At 40.4% G+C, this 18096-nt stretch overlaps 1 protein-coding gene across 3 annotated transcripts in view; it reads right to left on the bottom strand.

Annotated features, from left to right (window-relative positions):
• Positions 1–13134: 13134 nt before the first annotated feature.
• FGF6 (fibroblast growth factor 6) overlaps positions 13135–18096 on the bottom strand; it is a 31350-nt gene continuing 26388 nt past the window's right edge. The window contains exons 3-4 of one of the 3 annotated variants that reach the window (XR_013942596.1): positions 17010–17256; positions 13135–15458 (exon numbers count right to left, since the gene is read on the bottom strand). Coding sequence is in view for 2 of the 3 variants with exons in the window: in XM_080570988.1 (XP_080427114.1) it covers positions 17080–17256 (177 nt within the window). In the remaining variant the exon portion in view is untranslated. The other 2 variants (XM_080570988.1, XM_080570989.1) reach the window with 2 other exon arrangements.

Here is an 18096-nt window from a genome sequence, read left to right as displayed (position 1 = left end):
AACCTGTTTTGGGGAGGAAAAAAATCAGCACACTATTCACAAGCCTTAAGGTTTCAGCTTTACAGCAATGATATTTGATCTAGACATAGCTGAAGGTAGTGTCTGGACAGCCCAAACTCACCACTTTATCTCTACAGATTTGCACCTGAGTTTTAGTGATTATGAAGGTTCTGATTTATATTTTTTTTCCGGAAGAACGGCTAACATTTTAAAAATGGACCTATCTAGCATCAGTTTGGTTTCAGATGTCAAGAAGCAAACAAGATCCTCTCAAAATTTAGAAGAAAAACTGATATTGCAAAAGATTTTGACAAACAAATTTGAAATGCAACTATAAAGCATTTTTGAGTAGTGGTTGCAAACCGAACCAAGTAGCATTAGGTACTGAAAAGAGGAGGAATCAAAACTAAATAAACCAGGAACAGAACACACAATGTAATTTTTAATTTGGTTTGGGAAAAAAAAAAAAAAGTAAATTAATGGATCCCAATGATATCCATGAATAATGCTTTTTTTTTTTTTTTTTTTTTTTCAAATGGTCTTCTCTAACAGTCCTTTTTAATGGACAATTTCTGTACAAAAACTGCACATTAAAATCCATTAAGTTTCAGTCTATTATGGTAAAATATACTACAGAAGTTGCAAAAATGGAAATTTCACTTGGAGAGAAATTCAAAATTCTTCCCGTAAGAGTGATGCAGCACTGGAGCAGATGCCCAGAGAGGCTGTAGCCCACAACCCTGGAGATATTCAAAAGTTGTCTGGGCAAGGTCCTAAGTGACCTGATTCAGCTTGGCAACTCACCATACTGTGATCTTGGGCTGGACTAGAAAGCTCCAGTGTCCCCTTCCCACCTAAATCTTTTTGTGATTCTGTGACATTGGGTATGCTAATGTATGCCATGACATTTAATGACAGCTTCAAATAATAGGATAATTTTCCTTTGTTATAAAGAAGACGAGAGTAGACAATAAATTGTGTTCTAACCTAGTTCTAAACTTACATCAGTCTCTTTGGTTCAGGGGTTCCATTCCATTGATTCTGCATTCTGGAAGAAGAGATGGAAAGGCTTAGGTCAAATAAATGACTGGAAAATGCTAAGAGGGAGGGGGGAGACCCTGAAACTGTCAAAAGACAAAATACGTAGACAACCTCATTGTCAGCCAAGGGCCTTTCTGCTGTGTGACAGTGATGACATGGCATGCGACTGATTTGGTTAGAATTGCTTCAGCACAGTTCCGTGTGTTGTTCTTTAGCTCTGAGACATATTTTTAGTGGGATCTCTTTGAAACTAAATGCTGGTTTAAGAAACATTTTTATTTTTTATTTTTTGTATAAGTTTTAAGAGTTATTTCTGAATCTGAAAACCTGAGCAGTAATTGATGAAAGTCATGACTGAGCAAATCATTGCTCTTGTACCCAGTATTTCTAATGCAGGGAAAATAGAAAGGCTTCACAAGCTACTGCAAGACTAATATACAGCTTTAGACTCCTTTAAAGCAACATGAAGATCCAACTTCATGAACAGCAGGAAAAGATGTATAATAGTGACTTCAATTTTTTACTGGGAAAGTGCACATCAGCAGCACATAGGCAAGGACTAATTAGGTTGGATGGAAATCTGTCAAAGATGTGTCTTGAACGCTGTCCTGATTTGGGCTTTAAATCACAGAATGACTTTACAGGTAGATTTACACCTCTCTACAACCACAATATTTCTTCATGTTGCCTTCTCATCATGCTGCTGGCGAGGAGGAACTTGGTGCCCTGGATGCAGAGGTTCATCAGCTGCTGGGACACTGATCCTGCACCTGCCCCCTGCTGATCTTTAGCCATTTTTTCAGCTGGCATGGTCTAGTGTCATGCCAGGGCTGGTTGGGAAATGTATTCTGTTTCAAAGAATAAAAGCAAGCTGGTTTTTATCATCTTTATTGAAGTTTTGGCCTCTCACCAAACTGCTCTGTTTTCCAAAAACAAAGAATTGCTGGCTGATATGTTTTTTAAACTTAGAAATGTAACGTGTTTTTTTTTTTTTTTTTTAATTATTTATTTTATTTTTTTAATACTCTTTTTTTGCTTTTGTTATCTTTTCCTTTGCCCCAGTGAACCTTTTTACATGTCAGAGGCTGAGTAGCCCACTTGCCTAGCCCAAACATGACTGTGTGTCTGACACAGTGGTCCCTTCAAGACCCTTTGCTCCATGGTTCATTCACCTCTCTGACTTCACTTCTGGGGAAAGTGATGAAAATGAACTTAAAGGATGGAAACTTTAAAAAGGATGGAAATTAACTCAAGTTAGCACTTTGATGTCAGCTGATGACCAGCTCAACAAAAAATTGAAGTTGCGCAGAATACAAATATACATAAGAAATTTCAAACAAAAGAAATTTCACAATAACCCAAGGGGCTTTTAGACCTGCATGTTGACTGTTATAGGGTTGTGAAAAATAAATTATATTCAATATTACCCTTGTTTTCTTTTGAAATCTGCAAGTTTTTCATTAAAATCCACAATACATGTCCCATACATGTCATTTTCTTTGCAATGTGTTGTGTTTTGGTGAGTTGCCATGGACAGTCCGCAGCTTCTCTCTCTGAATTCTCTGATTCTGAAATTTGCCCTATAGTACAGTTTGTCTTTTACTGGCACATCCAGTATTGCTGACCTGCCTATCTAGGTAGTGTGTCTCATCTAGAGAAGTATATTCAGTCTTCTTGTGTGCTTGCTTCTAGGGCCTCAGGAATACTAAAGATCCAGATATGCAGTCTCAACAAGAAAATCAGTTCATGCATTCATCCCCTAATGTACTGTGCTGCATAGAAGCTAAAGATAGGCTGACAGATTTTTTTGTTTTGGGAAAAAATCTTTGGTTTACTTAAAGTTTCCTAACATTGCTGTTCATTTAGCACCAGGATTTAGCACTTTTGCATAGGGTTAGCTACATGTTTATATTAAAGTGCAGAAGTACTTAACATTTCACAATAAGGGTCTCTGGATCAAGCCAGGCAAGATCATGAGGTTAGAGTCAAAGATTCTGCTTGTGCTACTTGTTATTCCCATCAGCTCAGCCTGAGATCTGAAGGCCTGGCTGCATGGAAACATTGCCAAGAGCCAAGGTAGGGTAAGGATCTGTCAAGTGCCCTGCTTGTATTTTGACCCTGGGGTAAATGTAAGCTAACTTGTTCCTCACTGGATAACTGAGATACTTAAAATGCTTTTGAAAAAAGATGATGATCTCACTGAATGACACCTATGCTAGCTATCATAACTACCTTCTATATATTTTAGCAGCACATCTCTTGTCCATTGAATAAACTGGAGGATTTTTATTGGCCTGGTGAGCTCTGGATCATGTCACAGATGGAGTAACCCCAGAAAAAAACAGGCTCTGATCACCTGGAATGACTCAGAATATATCAGTTCTCCTAAGGAATATTTAAGAGAAAGTTAAGTGCTTTTATCCAGGCAGCCCTGCAAAAATATAACTGCAAACAACTTTGTTGTTTTATACATTATCCCTAATGATTTCTCATCTGACGTAAGTTGGTATGGTTGTATTGTCCTTGGAGGAGCTATTCTAGTACTATGATTTCTGGCCCATGAAATCACAAGCACACAGTAAAATTCAGGACTGTAAACAGTTGAGTTAGGGGACAGAAATTTAGACCCAATCAAGGCATTTTACTCCACACCTTGTAACAAAAAATAACGAATTATATGCATGCATGCAATAAAGGATTGAATAATATGTTCTTCTCATGATCCAAGGGCACAGCTTGTTCAGCTCATCTGGACTTATTCGCCCCTTGGATTTTGGCCAAACTCTTTTCAGCAGACTATGGCTTCCAAAACAAACATGCTTTTGGGTTGAGCTGGATGCAGAGGTTGGCTGCAGAGAAAAAAAGAACTCTCTGCTTGTGGCTGCATACTTAGTTGTTTGTTTTTAGGATTTTTTTCCAGTGACAGCTCTTTCATCAGCCAGGATTGGTCACTGCAATTAAATGTACATCCAGTTTACATTATGTGTAATAAACCTAGAGATTCCCACACTGCTTGTCTTATCCTCACTCTCTTCCTCAGTTACCCAACCCAGAAGAGATTCTTATTTCTTCTTTCAGTCTTGTATTCTGGCAAGGAAACCAAATATCCTCTTTGCTTCTGCTGAGTCATTTGTGACTCCAAACCTGAGGCACAAGAGTTTGCACTTGGGTCATTTTCCCAAAGAACAAAGTCCTCCTTAGTTAAATACCTGGGACGTAATTCTGTCCTTCTTTGATTAAACTGATGCAGAACATTCAGCAAATGACACAAGTAAAACTAGGGGTGGGGGTGGGTAGAGAATAAAAAAAAAAAAAAGAAAAAAAGGAAATGCAAAAGAGATTTGAGGCTGGTTTTTTGTTTGTTTGTTTGTTTGTTCGTTTGTTTTCCTTTTTTGAGCATAGCTTGTTACATGGCCATTACTGACCAGCATTCTTGAGTCACTGAAAGATCACGGCCTGCAAATTTCTGTCAAAGATCCTCTGCTTTCCTTAGCAACGGTGGGAGCAGAGCAGATCGTTGCTAACCCTCATGGGGACTGGATTGTTTCACAACAGTTTAATTTCTGTTTGCAAATTGCCTTATGAAATCCAGACACTAACCTCACCCCATTGTCATGCTCCTGCACTGAACTGTCTTAAATGAATGTCTGGTGATTCCCTTGAGAGGCTGGAGGGGGAATCCCCAGTTTATAGACTCTCTGCCTTTACCAGCCCATACCCTCTGAGACTCCTTAGTTTAAGCAAGACTATCAACCCAACCATTAAAAAAACAATGGCATATTGGGTTGCATTAGAAAAAGCATAACCAACAGATTGAAGGAAGTGTTTATTTCCCTTTTGTGAGGCCACGTCTAAAACGGTGTCTGGTTTGGGGCTCCATGTTGCAAGAGAAATGTTAACAGATGGGAGCACATACAGCGAAGATCCACTAAAATTTAAGTGGACTGGAGAATGATACACAAGGACAGGCTGTTAGAGCTGGATTTGTTTGGCCTGGAGAAGGAAAGGGCTGAAATCTAGTTGGAGTTTCAGTACTTGAGGGGCAATATACAGAAGACAGAAATGATATTGTTAGTATGTGAAAAATAGATGGCTGAGGTAGTTGTCATACACCATTTAGATCTCGCAAAGGCTACTCCAGAATACTATAAACCTTTCCCTGTTGCCTCTTCAACTACAAATCTCCATGACGGACCTTCTCCCAGAGTTGTCTTTCTCCTCCATTTTTGGAACCAGAAATGCAATTTGTACAGAGTTGTGAAAATTCATGGTAATCTCTCTAATACTGCTAATTTCTGCAGAAACATTGTTTTTTAGAATGATGGTGATGTATCTCAATCCAGCTTTTACATTTGTGTCTCATATGTCTGTGCATGTGTGTGGCACGGAGTATCTGGAAAATGCTTTTTCTGTTGTGTGGAACACTGGATACTTTGCCAAATGCATCATCAGAAGATACTAAGAAGGAAATTTCTTTTCTCTGAAGCATCTGGCATAGAATCCTGCTAGGACACTACCACCAGTTTAAAAGAACGAAGCACATCTCTTTTCTGTAGATCACTCACTAGAAGTCACTGTGGTAAACAAGTGTCAGGGACCACTGTGGGCTGGGTCTGCTCTCTAGGGGAAGAGGAGATGAGAGCTGAGAGGAAAAAATAAAATAAAATAAAATAAAATAAAATAAAATAAAATAAAATAAAATAAAATAAAATAAAATAAAATAAAATAAAATAAAATAATATAATATAATATAATATAATATAATATAATATAATATAATATAATATAATATAATATAATAAATCACAGGCATAGCAAGTCAAGGCCTCACCAGCCAGCAGCTGTCCCACAGTACCCAAGCTGGGGCATAGAGCAGACACAGAGATGGTGGCCAGGCCCAGACAAAAGCCCAGATCACAAGACATCATGGTGACAAGAAAGGTCTGGGACCTAGACCTGATCTTCCCATCAGAATCAGGTCCAGTGAAATCCAGGCAGGTCCATGTGGCGACAGTGCTGTGCTAAGGCCAGGCTGGGAAGTCAGCCCATGACTGGGGTAAAGATCAGTGGGTGCCATGGCTGAGCTGAAGATGAGCACTCTGCTGGGGCAGTTCAGACATGCAGTGTGTGATGCGTTTCTCTCATCCTAAGCTCTGCTGTTGTGACTAGGTAGGAGATGAAGACTGATCCTGCCAGCCTCACCAGGCAGCAAGACCATTGAGTGGGCAGTCCTAACCTAGTTCTGACAAGGTATGCCCAGAATCATAGAATCATTCAGGTTGGAAAACACCTCTAAGATCATGTAGTGCAACTTTTAATCTAGTAGTGAAAAGTCCACCACTAAATCATGTTACTAAGTTCTACATCTACATGTTTTTTGAAGACGTCCAGGGATGGTGACTCAACCTTTTCCCTGGGCAGCCTGTTCCAATGCTGCACAACCCTTTCAGTGAAGACATTTCTCCTAATATTCAACCTAAACCTCCCCTGGCACAACAGGAAACCATTTTGTCTTGTCCTATCACTTGTTGCTTGGGAGAAGAGCCTGATCTTTACCTTGCTACACTCTTCTTTAAGGTAATTGTAAAGTGCAGTAAGTCTCCCCTGAGCCTCTGTCATCTATTCTAGATCATTGCTAAAGATATTGAAGAGAACTGGCCCTAGTACTGAGCCCTGGGGGACACCACTAGTGACTGGCCTCCAGCTGGATTTAACTCCATTTACCACAAGTCTTTGGGCCTGGCTACCCAGCCAGTTTTTAACCCAACAAAGCATACACCCACCCAAGCCTTGACCTGCCAGCTTCTTTAGGAGAATGCTATGGGAAATGATGACAAAAACCTTACCAAAGTCTAGGTAGGCCACAGCAATAGTCTTTCCCTTGTCCTGACACCCTGTGTGTGTTCTGGTGGCAGGCACATTTGCAAGGCTGAGTTTAGCTGACCCACAGCAGACTCAAGGAATCCTGTTGCCTGTGCAGGACTTTCTTGATCTGTGAGAAACTGGGTCTAGCTCTCACCTTTGCTTTGGTTTCTCATTGTGGTTCCTAGAAGACAGGCTCTTCAGAACAGCTGGAGACTCTGAGACTCCCTTGACTTGAGTCTCCGGACTTGTACAGCAAGATTAACTGAGAAGGAAAAGAGGACCAGGAAGCAACTAGGCAGGTCCCATGGGATTTCAGGATTGCATTCCAGCCTCTTATCCTGCTCCTAGGATCAGTGCTGGGATCCTGTGCAGAAACTCACAGAGGCTGTACTGTGGGCTTAGATTAAGTACACCAGGCAAGCCTGGACCTGCTTCCTACCTTGATTATAGCAGCATAGGTAAGCTCAGGTAAGAGAGTTCATCCTGGCCCTTTCCTCTCAGACTGTCACAGACTCACAGAATCACAAAACGGCTGAGGTTGGCAGGGACCCCTGGAGTTCATCTGGCCCAACCCCTGCTCAGGCAGGGTCACCTAGAGCAGGGTGCCCAGGACCATGTCCTGGTAGCTTTTGAAAATCTCCAAGTGAAGAAATTCCACAACCTCTCTGAGCAAGTTGCAACAGTCTGTCACTTCCTGTCGGATTCACTTTTAAAACAACAACAACAGCCAAACCAAAACAAAAAGGGTAAGCACTAAAATATCTCACGTATCTATGGTTTAAATTTGGTGGTTTTTTTTTTTTTTTTTTTTTTTTTTTGTACAACAGAGAAAATATGAAACTATTAAATGAAACTTTGTTTTCTGCCATAAAATTTCTTGATCTGAAAAAAAAAAAAGTCTGAAAACTTTTGAAAATCAAAATGTTTTCAGGTATCATCTTTCCAATGTACCCATTCATGTGTTTTAAAGAAAATAAATATCTTATTGGAAAGTTTAAATTGAAAGTATATTTTTATTCCTTGAGCAAAAGATCTAGTTACATATTTTTATGGAACTCTACAGTATGAAACTACAGTACGAAACTCTACTGGACTCTATAGTGTGAAACTACAGTACCTGTCACTATTCTAGAAAAAAAATTGGTCTGGCTCAGTAGTTGGTAGAGAAGTGGCTAACTTTTCTATGACGTTATAAATTTTACTGGCGAGATAAATCTCTGCTTGGTATATTTCTTAACAGCGTACTTCAAAATAATTGTTTCTAAGTGTAGGAGTGACCCCTCCTGTTTTTTGTTTTCTTTTTTTTTTTTTTTCCTCAAGTTGTCGTTTCTGCAGGTGGCACACTGCCCCCTGGCATTCGGAGCATCAACATCTTCCCTGGGGCTCCTTGTGATGCAAAGAGCGTCTCTGGTAGCAGATGGACACTGTATCTATCGTGAACACTTATGGCCCCACAGCACTATGTTAAATAATGTGCTCAGTGAGATAATGGAAGGAAATGTTTTCTCAATATGCTTTCAAATTTCTGCCTTCAATATAATTTGGAAAAGGATGATGTATTGTGCTTTCCTCCTGAAGGTGCTCCATGCTGCTAAACGGTATTTCCTGTCACAGGTATCTTCTGGGACACCAGGGGTGTACAATCAACCTTGTCATTTTATGTCTTTTAAACTGTACCTTCTGGCATTGCTTTTGATGTGTAGGATCAGGCTTCACATCTGCAAAAACCTTGGTAAATCATCATGTTAGAAAAAATAGAGAAAAAGTAGTTTTCATGATCAATTTACACGTCTTGTGTTATGAAAAGTCATTCATCAATAAGATACCTGAATCCCAAATACCATGTTCTGTTGCATCCCAGTTAAAATTTTGACTTTCCTGTACATGGATGCAACAGATGCTGATACGCTGAAGGCCAGTCCGGGAGGTCCTAGCTTCCTTTTCTCCTGTGTCCAGGCTCATGGTACAGAACCTACGCCTGGTCTCTGACATCTCACTGCTAAATAACAGAATAGCCACCAGAGGGCAATAATAATAACCGCCAATAAAAAGAATGCAGTAATCAGGCTCAGGAGGTCAGACTTTCTGCCTGTCTCCATAGGTGTTACGTGGCACGCATATATTGCAATAGCACTGCTGCTGCTATTTTCTCTGAAAGTGAGTTGGAGGTGTGCTGAAGCCAGGCAGTTGATGTACCCGTGTCCTCCTCTAAATCTTGTGTACCTACAACTGAGGCAGCCTTGCATCCCTGAGTTGTCAGAAAGCTCTGAATTTTTTTTATCTTCAGGGGACTGAAGCCTTCAGACAATTTCTGCAGCAATTTGTGTTGGTAAGAGTGAGTTCCAGTAGGAAAGCTATTTTCTGCTTGATGTACAGGCCAGATGTGGCTTGTGTCAAGACCTGATAGGGAGATGCTGCCAGCCCTGAGAGTGGCTTCCAGCAAAGCATGAGCAGCACTGATGACCCCTTTGAGACATTTCTCTGTGATTGAACTCTGTAGATGTGCTATCCAGAAGCTAATGAATAATGAGGCTATCACAGAGGCTGTTGGAGATGGTGGATAGAGGGGATGCTTCCTGATGAAACCTCCCCTAGCTCTGAAGTTGGTCTTGCTTTGAGCTCGAGGTTGAGTGGAGTCCTCCAGCAGTTCCTTCCAGTTTAAATATCTCCGATTCAATGACCAGGATGTTTCCAGGGCAACACCTATATAAACCTGAGCTTTCATAGAGTAGGAAATATTTCCTGCTCTTTCATATATATTTAGGTCTGTTTACTTTTAGATATCGCTACCATGGCTGAGCAAATTTAGCTGGCTTCAGGAAGGTGCAGTGCTCTCTGTTCTCACCCGCGCTGCTCACAGTGTGAACTTCTGTCAGTCAGGAACTACTGACAACACAGGGTCATGAAGCTAATGAAAACAGCACCTGCTGCCTCATATAGAGGGTGGGACATCAGAGAAGACAAAGTCCAAGTAAATGGGCAGATTATGAGCCTCTGCCAGTGGCTTCAGGCCAGGGGACGCTGAAGGCAGCGTGACTTGGGGGAGAGGGAGAGCGAAGAGACATACTGGGAGACTCTGCTCTGCTCTGCCTGCAGGAAGAGACATTTCAGATAAGCAGTCATATTTTCAGTGACAGGTCAAAGAAAAAGAATTGGAGGGAAGAAGAGGCTAGTGGGCCAGAATTAGTGCAAGGAGCTCAGAGAGGCACACTTTATAAGCCATTTGATTAATTTTTCTCTTTCAATTACATTTGTCCTTGTCTGTTAAAACTTCTCCTTCCCTGACAAACATTCAGTGTCATAGGCGTACCCATAGGAACAGATACAGAAATACATTTCAAATGATCTGGAGAAGGAATAAAATGATGTAAGTGGAGTAGAGTAGCTTTTTTTTTTTTTTTTTTCCCTACTCTTCATAGGGATTTGGGGCTTAGTCATCTTTTTTTTTTTTTTTTTTTTCCCCAGAAAAATTCCCTGCAGATTTTTTGGCACCTGAGATGATAGCACACGAGGATAAGGGACCACCAGACCCATCTCTGCCTCCCTGGGCACCAAGGCACTCATCTAGGTGTTTCTAACCAGCTTCACATTTCAAAAGGCAAAGTGTGATACAGGAGCTGAAACTAGCCTATTTATGAGGTGCTGTGAGGTGCTGTCTCATGAGCTGGCCATATGTAGCTTTTCCCTAGCCTCTGCAGATGAACTCCTTACCAGGTCTTTGAATTTTCTTTTTGCTGGGACTAGGTTGGTTTGTCCTGTTGTTTTCAGTTACTTCATGTCAGCTTTGTAGATTTTTCTGTTCCAACTTCTGCCTACAGCAACTGGCATTCAGAGCTGTTAACAAGGCACTACAGTAGCAGACAGAAGCGTTGCTTAATCCACCTGCGAAACGTAGTCCTCCCACAGGTGAAATTCAGCACATGCACTAAGCAACAATGTGCAAGAAATTTATGAATATTTGTATGCAAAGGGATCTATTGCATGGGAGTGTATGCAGCCAAAATACAAATGCAGGAATGCCGTTTAGTGAGAGTGCTGGTGCTGATGTTCTCAGGCTCCTGAGGAAGGTCGATCAGCAAGCAGAACCTTGAAGACTTGGCCACTCTATGATACCTTCAGTGGTCTTCTATGATGGAGTGACTGCATCAGATAACAAAGGAAGACCAGCTGATGTCATCTACCTGGATTTCTGTAAGGCCTTTGACATGGTCCCACATGACATGCTCATCTCCAAATTGGAGAGAGATGGATTTGATGGTTGGACCATTCAGTGGATAAGGATAGGCTTGAAGGCTGCACCCAGAGAGTGGTGGTCAATGGCTCTATGTCCAGGAGGAGGCCGGTGACAAGCAGTATTCCTCAGGAGTCTGTCCTGGGACCGGTGCTCTTTAATATCTTTATCAGTGACATGGACGATGGGATTGAGTGCACCCTCAGCAAGTCTGCAGATGACACCAAGCTGAGTGGTGCAGACAATGCAACAGAAGGAAGGGATGCCATCCAAAGGGACCTGGACAAGCTTGAGAAGTGCACCCCCGTGAACCTTCAACAAGTCCAAGTGCAAGGTGCTGCACATGGGTTGGGGCAATCCCAACATGAGTGCAAACTGGGTGAAGAACTCCTTGAGAGCAGCCCTGCAGAGAAGGACTTGGGGGTTCTGGTGGACAAAAAAGGCTCAACATGAGCCAGCAGTGTGTGCTTGCAGCCCAGAAGACCAACTGCATCCTAGGCTGCATCAACAGAGGAGTGGCCAGCAGGTCGAGGGAGGGCATTGTCCCCCTCTGCTCTGCCCTCGTGAGGCCCCACTTGGGAGTGCTGCGTCCAGGGTTGGGGGCCCCAGCACAAGAAGAATGTGGAGCTGTTAGAGTGGGTCCAGAGGAGGGCCGCAAAGATGATCAGAGGGCTGGAGTACCTCTGCTGTGAAGAAAGGTTGAGAGAGCTGGATCTTTTCTGCCTGGAGAAGAGAAAGCTCCAGGATGACCACATTGCAGCATTTCAGTACTCAAAGGGGGCTTATAAAGAAGGTGGAGAGCAAAATTTTTGATTGAGCATTGACAGGACAAGGGGGAGTGGTTTTAAACTAAAAGAGGGAACATTTATATTTGATGTTCAGAGGAAATTCTTTACTCAGAGAGTGGCGAGGCACTGGAACAGGTTGCCCAGAGAGGTTGTGAATGCCCCATCCCTGGAGGTGTTCAAGGCCAGGCTGGGTGGGGCTTTGAGCAACCTGGTCTGGTGGGAGGTGTCCCTGCCCACGGCAGGGGGGTTGGAACTGGATGGTCTTTAAGGTCCCTTCCAACCCAACCCATTCTGTGATTCTGTGATTCTATACCATGCTGGCTAAGGATTAAACAGTGCATTTGAACTAAAAAGCAGGCAGCAGATTCCCAGCTATTGATCTCTAATATCTTAGTGCCAGTTCCCAGACTGGGAAATGTATGCCTCTTCATTTAACTGAATGAAAAGCTGATTAAATGACAACATGGCAGGGTAGGGAGGGAGAGTAATCTTAGCAAATAATTGAAACTTACCAAATCACTGAAACATGTGCCCAGATTTGAGGGATAGTGAGGCCAAAAACCTTCAGAGGTGGCTGCAGGAAGTTGCCCTCCCAAATTAATTCCAAGCAAGCAGTAAAAATAAAATAAAATAAAATAAAATAAAATAAAATAAAATAAAATAAAATAAAATAAAATAAAATAAAATAAAATAAAATAAAATAAAATAAAATAAAATAATAAAATAAAATAGTAAAATATAATAATAATAATAATAACAATAATAATAAAAGATTCTTCCTTATTTAATGAAGTAAAGGATATACTGAAGAGCTTTAACAACAAGAGAGTAGCACTAGACCCTCCCCAGGAAAAAAAGCATGGGAATTTAGACAGGTGAATATGATAGCTCATCTTTAGTCAGATTAGAGTTTTATTTTCCTTCTCTTCTGTGAAACTTCTCCTCAACAAGAATGATTTCCTTATGCCTTCCAAGGGATGAAGTCTGAAGAATACAAAATTTTAACACAATTTTAAGTGTACAAATATGTTCTCTGGTTCTAGAGGTGAATTAAAACTGTGTGTTTTGTTTCTCTGTTTGAATATGGCAGCTCTGAAGTAAGGGAGAAAAAAAAGAAACACACAAAAAAACAAAAACAAACCAAACAAAAATAAAAATGACAACAACAACAAAACCCACAAATGTTAGATGGATTTGGAGTCAAAACACTTCCAAAAATGTATAAAACTTTATTTTATGAATACATTAAACTATTGTGCGCAGCACATACATATAAAAATAGAAGCAATTTCACAAACAATTGATTGGAAAAGTTTTGTGTTTCTTGCAAATTTACAGTCTCAATTATGAGCCCATATTGAGTCAGAATATGAGGTATATTTTTGTGACAAAAAATAATGTGAGAACTTTGGCACCATTTTACTGTGCAAATAAAATTTTGGAATTGCAATATTTAGTGAGGTATACATAAATTACTCTGCTTTTCCACTGTGTATGAATGTCCATATCTCTGCCTGTTTAGGGAAAAATGGATTATTTAAGAGCATGATGCAGTGGCAGTAAAGGCTATTTTCTAACAGAGGTGGATTAGGTCTTAAATTATCATGGGCTTTGCCTGTGGTGGAAGAAACTTTGAAAATAGGTTTCAAGTCCCTGGGAGAACATCATGTGCAAAATCTAAGCCACAAAGGCACACGTGGTGAATTCATAACAATACTTTCAAAGTTTGCAGCTCATTTCATGGCTTTGTGCTAATGCACTCTGAGATGACATATGCTTTGAAAGGGACCACCAAAAAAAACTGTCGGAAATTGGTTTCTTAGCTCTGACTTGGGAAATTGTTTTACTTTCATGAGTTTGTCTTTACGTAGTCACATACCCATGGAACTGTTCTTTTGAAGATAGCCTTGCTTGAGTTTGCCAGATCATGCCCATATTCTCTCTATAACTTCCATATGATGCAAATTCAGCTTATGATTTTTTTTTCTTCTGTACCAGCTCAATAAACTTATTCTGAAGTGTCTAAAGTGAGTGGTGGTCTTTCTAAGCCCTCCTTCCATGAAAATGACAACAGAGGAAGGAGGCGGAATTTAGCTAATTGAGCAAGAGGAAGAACAGAGTCCTGCTATTTTTGAGGCTGTGTAAATTCTTGAATTCTACCACAGTGAATTCTGCTATTGTGGGCTGCCCCTAGACTGCTTGCACATGCACTGCAATGTGTCAGCAGACATCTTAACTCCTCTAGTGAACGTAGCCAAGCATTCACTGAAGAAGAACCTCTGTCAAAGTCACATCCAACTAGCCTAAAACTGCACAATGCTGCAGTACCACACTAGTTGTGCTGGAGGGGCTTCCTGCCAGTTACCACACCTGACAATGTCATCGTTCATTCTTGTATTAATCATGGCTACTGACGCTGCAGAACTTTTTATGGTTTCAGTGTTGACTTCAGTGTTGATCTGGCGTTATGATCTGGATACGTAATATGGACAAAGCAGTGGTGTAGAGTAACTCAGCAGAGTGAATGGTGAGAATTTCCAAATGCCGACCAAAACTGCATCCACGGGGGTCTGCAGTTCTTCAGAACAAGTTCAGCTCAGCTTGCCGCGTCTAAACAGACTTCTTGTGACCTGGTCTATGTTTTTTTTGTTGTTGACCAGTATGCATAAAACGGAGTCAGTGAGTCTGATTCTCATCTTTTTATGCCAGCTATCCTGTTACTTATCAGTACTGCCAACAACAAATTAATTCAAACTGTGTTGGTTTAAGAGGGAACAGACTTCGTCCTAACCTAATGACACTGGTGTAAGCTGTAATCAGAAACAAATGTGTCAGCATTCAAACTATGATTTCTTCTATGTCCATGCACTCTTCCACCCTTCTTCAAATTTCATTTCAGAAGACAATTAGGAATATAACACAAGAATACAGATTGTCAGCTAATGTATTTCAATACAGCTGTGGTCTGCCTATCAACACTATTAGGGATTCTATGTCAGTGTAACTGTCTGATATCAACCAAACTTTTCTTTGGGGCAATCTCCCCACTCAAAACATCCTACTTTTTCTCTTAAAATGATTTTTTTCCCAAAGCAAACTGCTGCACACATTGTAGATGAACAACAGGTGCCAACTTGGCTTCTTTCTACATACTGCAAGACCAGAAAATTAAGTGTAACTCCTACCCTTTGCCATATCCAAAATGTCCCCTTAGTGTAATGTAAGCAGTGTTCCATTCTTTTTACTCTTCCTTTACACTGTGATCACCACTTACATTTAAGAAAAATAAATTCAAGTATAAATTACACAAAAGTAGTGGAAAATTGTATTATGTCCACAAAACAGTTGTCTTGACAATAAGTCAGAAAGTATGGCTGCAGATGCACCCTTGTAGGCACACTCTTTGGGCCAAATCTTCTGCAGCTATAAACCGATAGTCCAGTTTGGCTGCTTTACTCCATCTGAGGATCTGGCCCTGAACAGTGTTTTTCTTACATGTCAGAAGGCTCAAATTCATTATGAATAGACACCCCCTGCAAATAGAATGGCATGTCAAGGCTGGACATAGTCACATTTTGGCTGCACATGGGATATTATCTTGCACTCAGATGTTCACTTCTGCAGCAGCATGGTCCATCTATGCTGAAAATGCTCATGCTCTGACATTGCATTGAATCTAGTTTCAAATTTAGGAGCACGCCATCAATGCAGGAATCCCAAGGCTTCTGGTAACTGACATTTATAGTGACTATTGACTTTGGACATCTTAAAATACTCTTTCAAAGACACAGAATCGTGGTATGGAAAAAGGTTGTCAAAATAGTAAGGCAAGGTTATGCACCATTTGTATGGCTTCTAGGAGAGATTTGGAGAATATTTCATATAGCTTGCCACGATGTCTTTGAATGTGATGCTTTGCAATTGACAGAAATTCTAATTATAGTTTAAATTCCTCTGCACCAACATTGGAATGTGTGCTTACAAAAATTCTTTCTTCCTCTGTACTTGGTACCTCAGTGAGGTATCATAGAAAAGAACCAAATATACTTAAAGCAGTAAATAGAATTGAATTCAAAACAGAGACATTTTCTACAATAACCCTTTGATGGAAGCTTTCATGAATTCCATACATCTTATATTATACAATTAAATAATGCATCCTGCAGACTGGTTTCAGTTCTTAAGAGATAACTATGGTACAGCTAAAAGTGAAAACATTGCTGTTAAATATTTATGATTGTATATGTGTATGCATATCAGAGCACCTGGGCATCTAGAGACTGGGATGACTGATGCGTTAAAAGTATGTAATTACTTAGATACACAAACACACATACCATGTCTATATATATATTTATATTAAAGATATACACTTCTATATTGGAGGTAGGTCTAAACTTAAGTAGCTCACAAAATGCCACATGGGTGGCATTCAACATCCTAATCTCCTGATGCATTTTGTATTTGGGACCCATCTCTGATATAGCCCATGGCCCTTCCCAAGGGAAATTGATTGTAGGTCTTAATTTTGCCAACAAGCCCATGTGAGGAGGTCCTGCAGAATTCCTTCAGAGAAAGAGGGACTCTGGGGGTAGGCAATTTGCTTGTGTGGAAACAGTTGTGGAATGGGCACCATCATGGTCAAAATAGTCTGAGGACTTCACAAGACAGGACACAAGTGTACACAAGTGTAGAAGGGGAGGTGCAGGCAGATATTCAGATGGAGTAAACTGCTCGAAGTTCTGGTGAAGCAAATTCATCTGATGGTTTGGCCCATGATATGTAAACAACTCACCATGTAGGGTTTTTATCTGAGGTAATTAATATTAACTAGTAAATAATCAATGGTTGATTAGATAATTATCACAGCCATTCTATATCTTCCTAATATTTTTTCTCTTTGCACTCCAACTTGCATTTTTCTCTGTTCAGCACCAAAGGAGGCACACAGCCATGTAAAATTTGTACAGAGTAGAAGAGAAGCAGCATAATATTACATATGCCATATGATGAACCTAGTACAAATAATTTTCCCAAATATACACATATAGATTTTTTTTCAATGAACAGTATAAATACTTTACCTGGGAGATTATTCCCATGTGCAAAATGAAAGAGTTTTTCCTGGGATTAAGTCTTCTGCTTTGTTCATGTTCATATTCTTGGTAAAAAGTGGGTCACTGTCATAGCTGGAGAAACTTTATTTCCTCTCTTCACTCTCCCATGTTTGCTGAGTGCTATATAAGCACCGTGGTAAGCATTTGATTCATATGCATTGTAGTTATTGGGCAGCAAGGTTTCTTTGAATTTGCATTCATCTTGGAAAACAGCCTATAGAATAGGAAGGAGCGGGGGGGGGGGGGGGTGGGGAAGGAGGGAGGGGGGTGGTGCAAGGAAGAGCAAAGCAGTTGTAATAAGTATTTTGGGAAGACCCAAGTCACTTTTCTTACTAGCATTTTTACCGAAGAAGAGCATGTTACAGTGTGCAACAGGTGGTGCCGTAGTGTCTGCATCCAACAATAAATCTCCCTCCGCAGTGCTAGTTTGGTGTCAGATGAACTCAGATACCACCTGTCCAGATAATGAACTGTGGACTTCCTGTGACAGATCAAGTTAATTCATCATAAATCATGGATGTCTCCATTTTCTTTGTAAGCAATAATTTGTCATCATCATGCCCTTTTGCCCAATTGATGTAGCTTTATTTCATACCTCCCCCCTGCAAGAGGTCCTGTCATTTATGAAAGAATTATATGCTGCCTGTCAAAACATTCAGTTCTCTCACAAACAGCAGTGTTCAGGGAGAACTGGTTGTTTGAATAAGGCATTTGAAAAAAGCCTTTGATTAGCACCAAACCTTCTTTTTTGTTACATCATTAGTGATGCTATATTTTGTTACACCTTTAGTGATGTTATATTTATCTGTTAGTGAGATATGATGTTCCAGCTTCTAAGCCAGGAAAACAGTTTAAGTTATCTTCATATGGTGTCACTTCAATCCAAGGAAATAGAGTTATCTGGGAGAGAAAGTGACAGGATAAGCAGGATACAAATGCAGAGCACCAAGGAAATTAAAAAAGAAAGCTGAATAATTCTCTGACATCAAATGTCTGGTATATGAGACACCACCAGTGCAGTTCTACTTGGGCATCTTTGTAATAAAACAATTCA

This window comes from Anser brachyrhynchus, assembly GCF_964034855.1.
Source record: "Anser brachyrhynchus genome assembly, chromosome: 1".
Lineage (NCBI taxonomy): Eukaryota > Metazoa > Chordata > Aves > Anseriformes > Anatidae > Anser > Anser brachyrhynchus.
The sequence above is the reverse complement of the archived record's forward strand: the minus strand, read 5'-3'. Positions and strand labels throughout refer to the sequence as shown.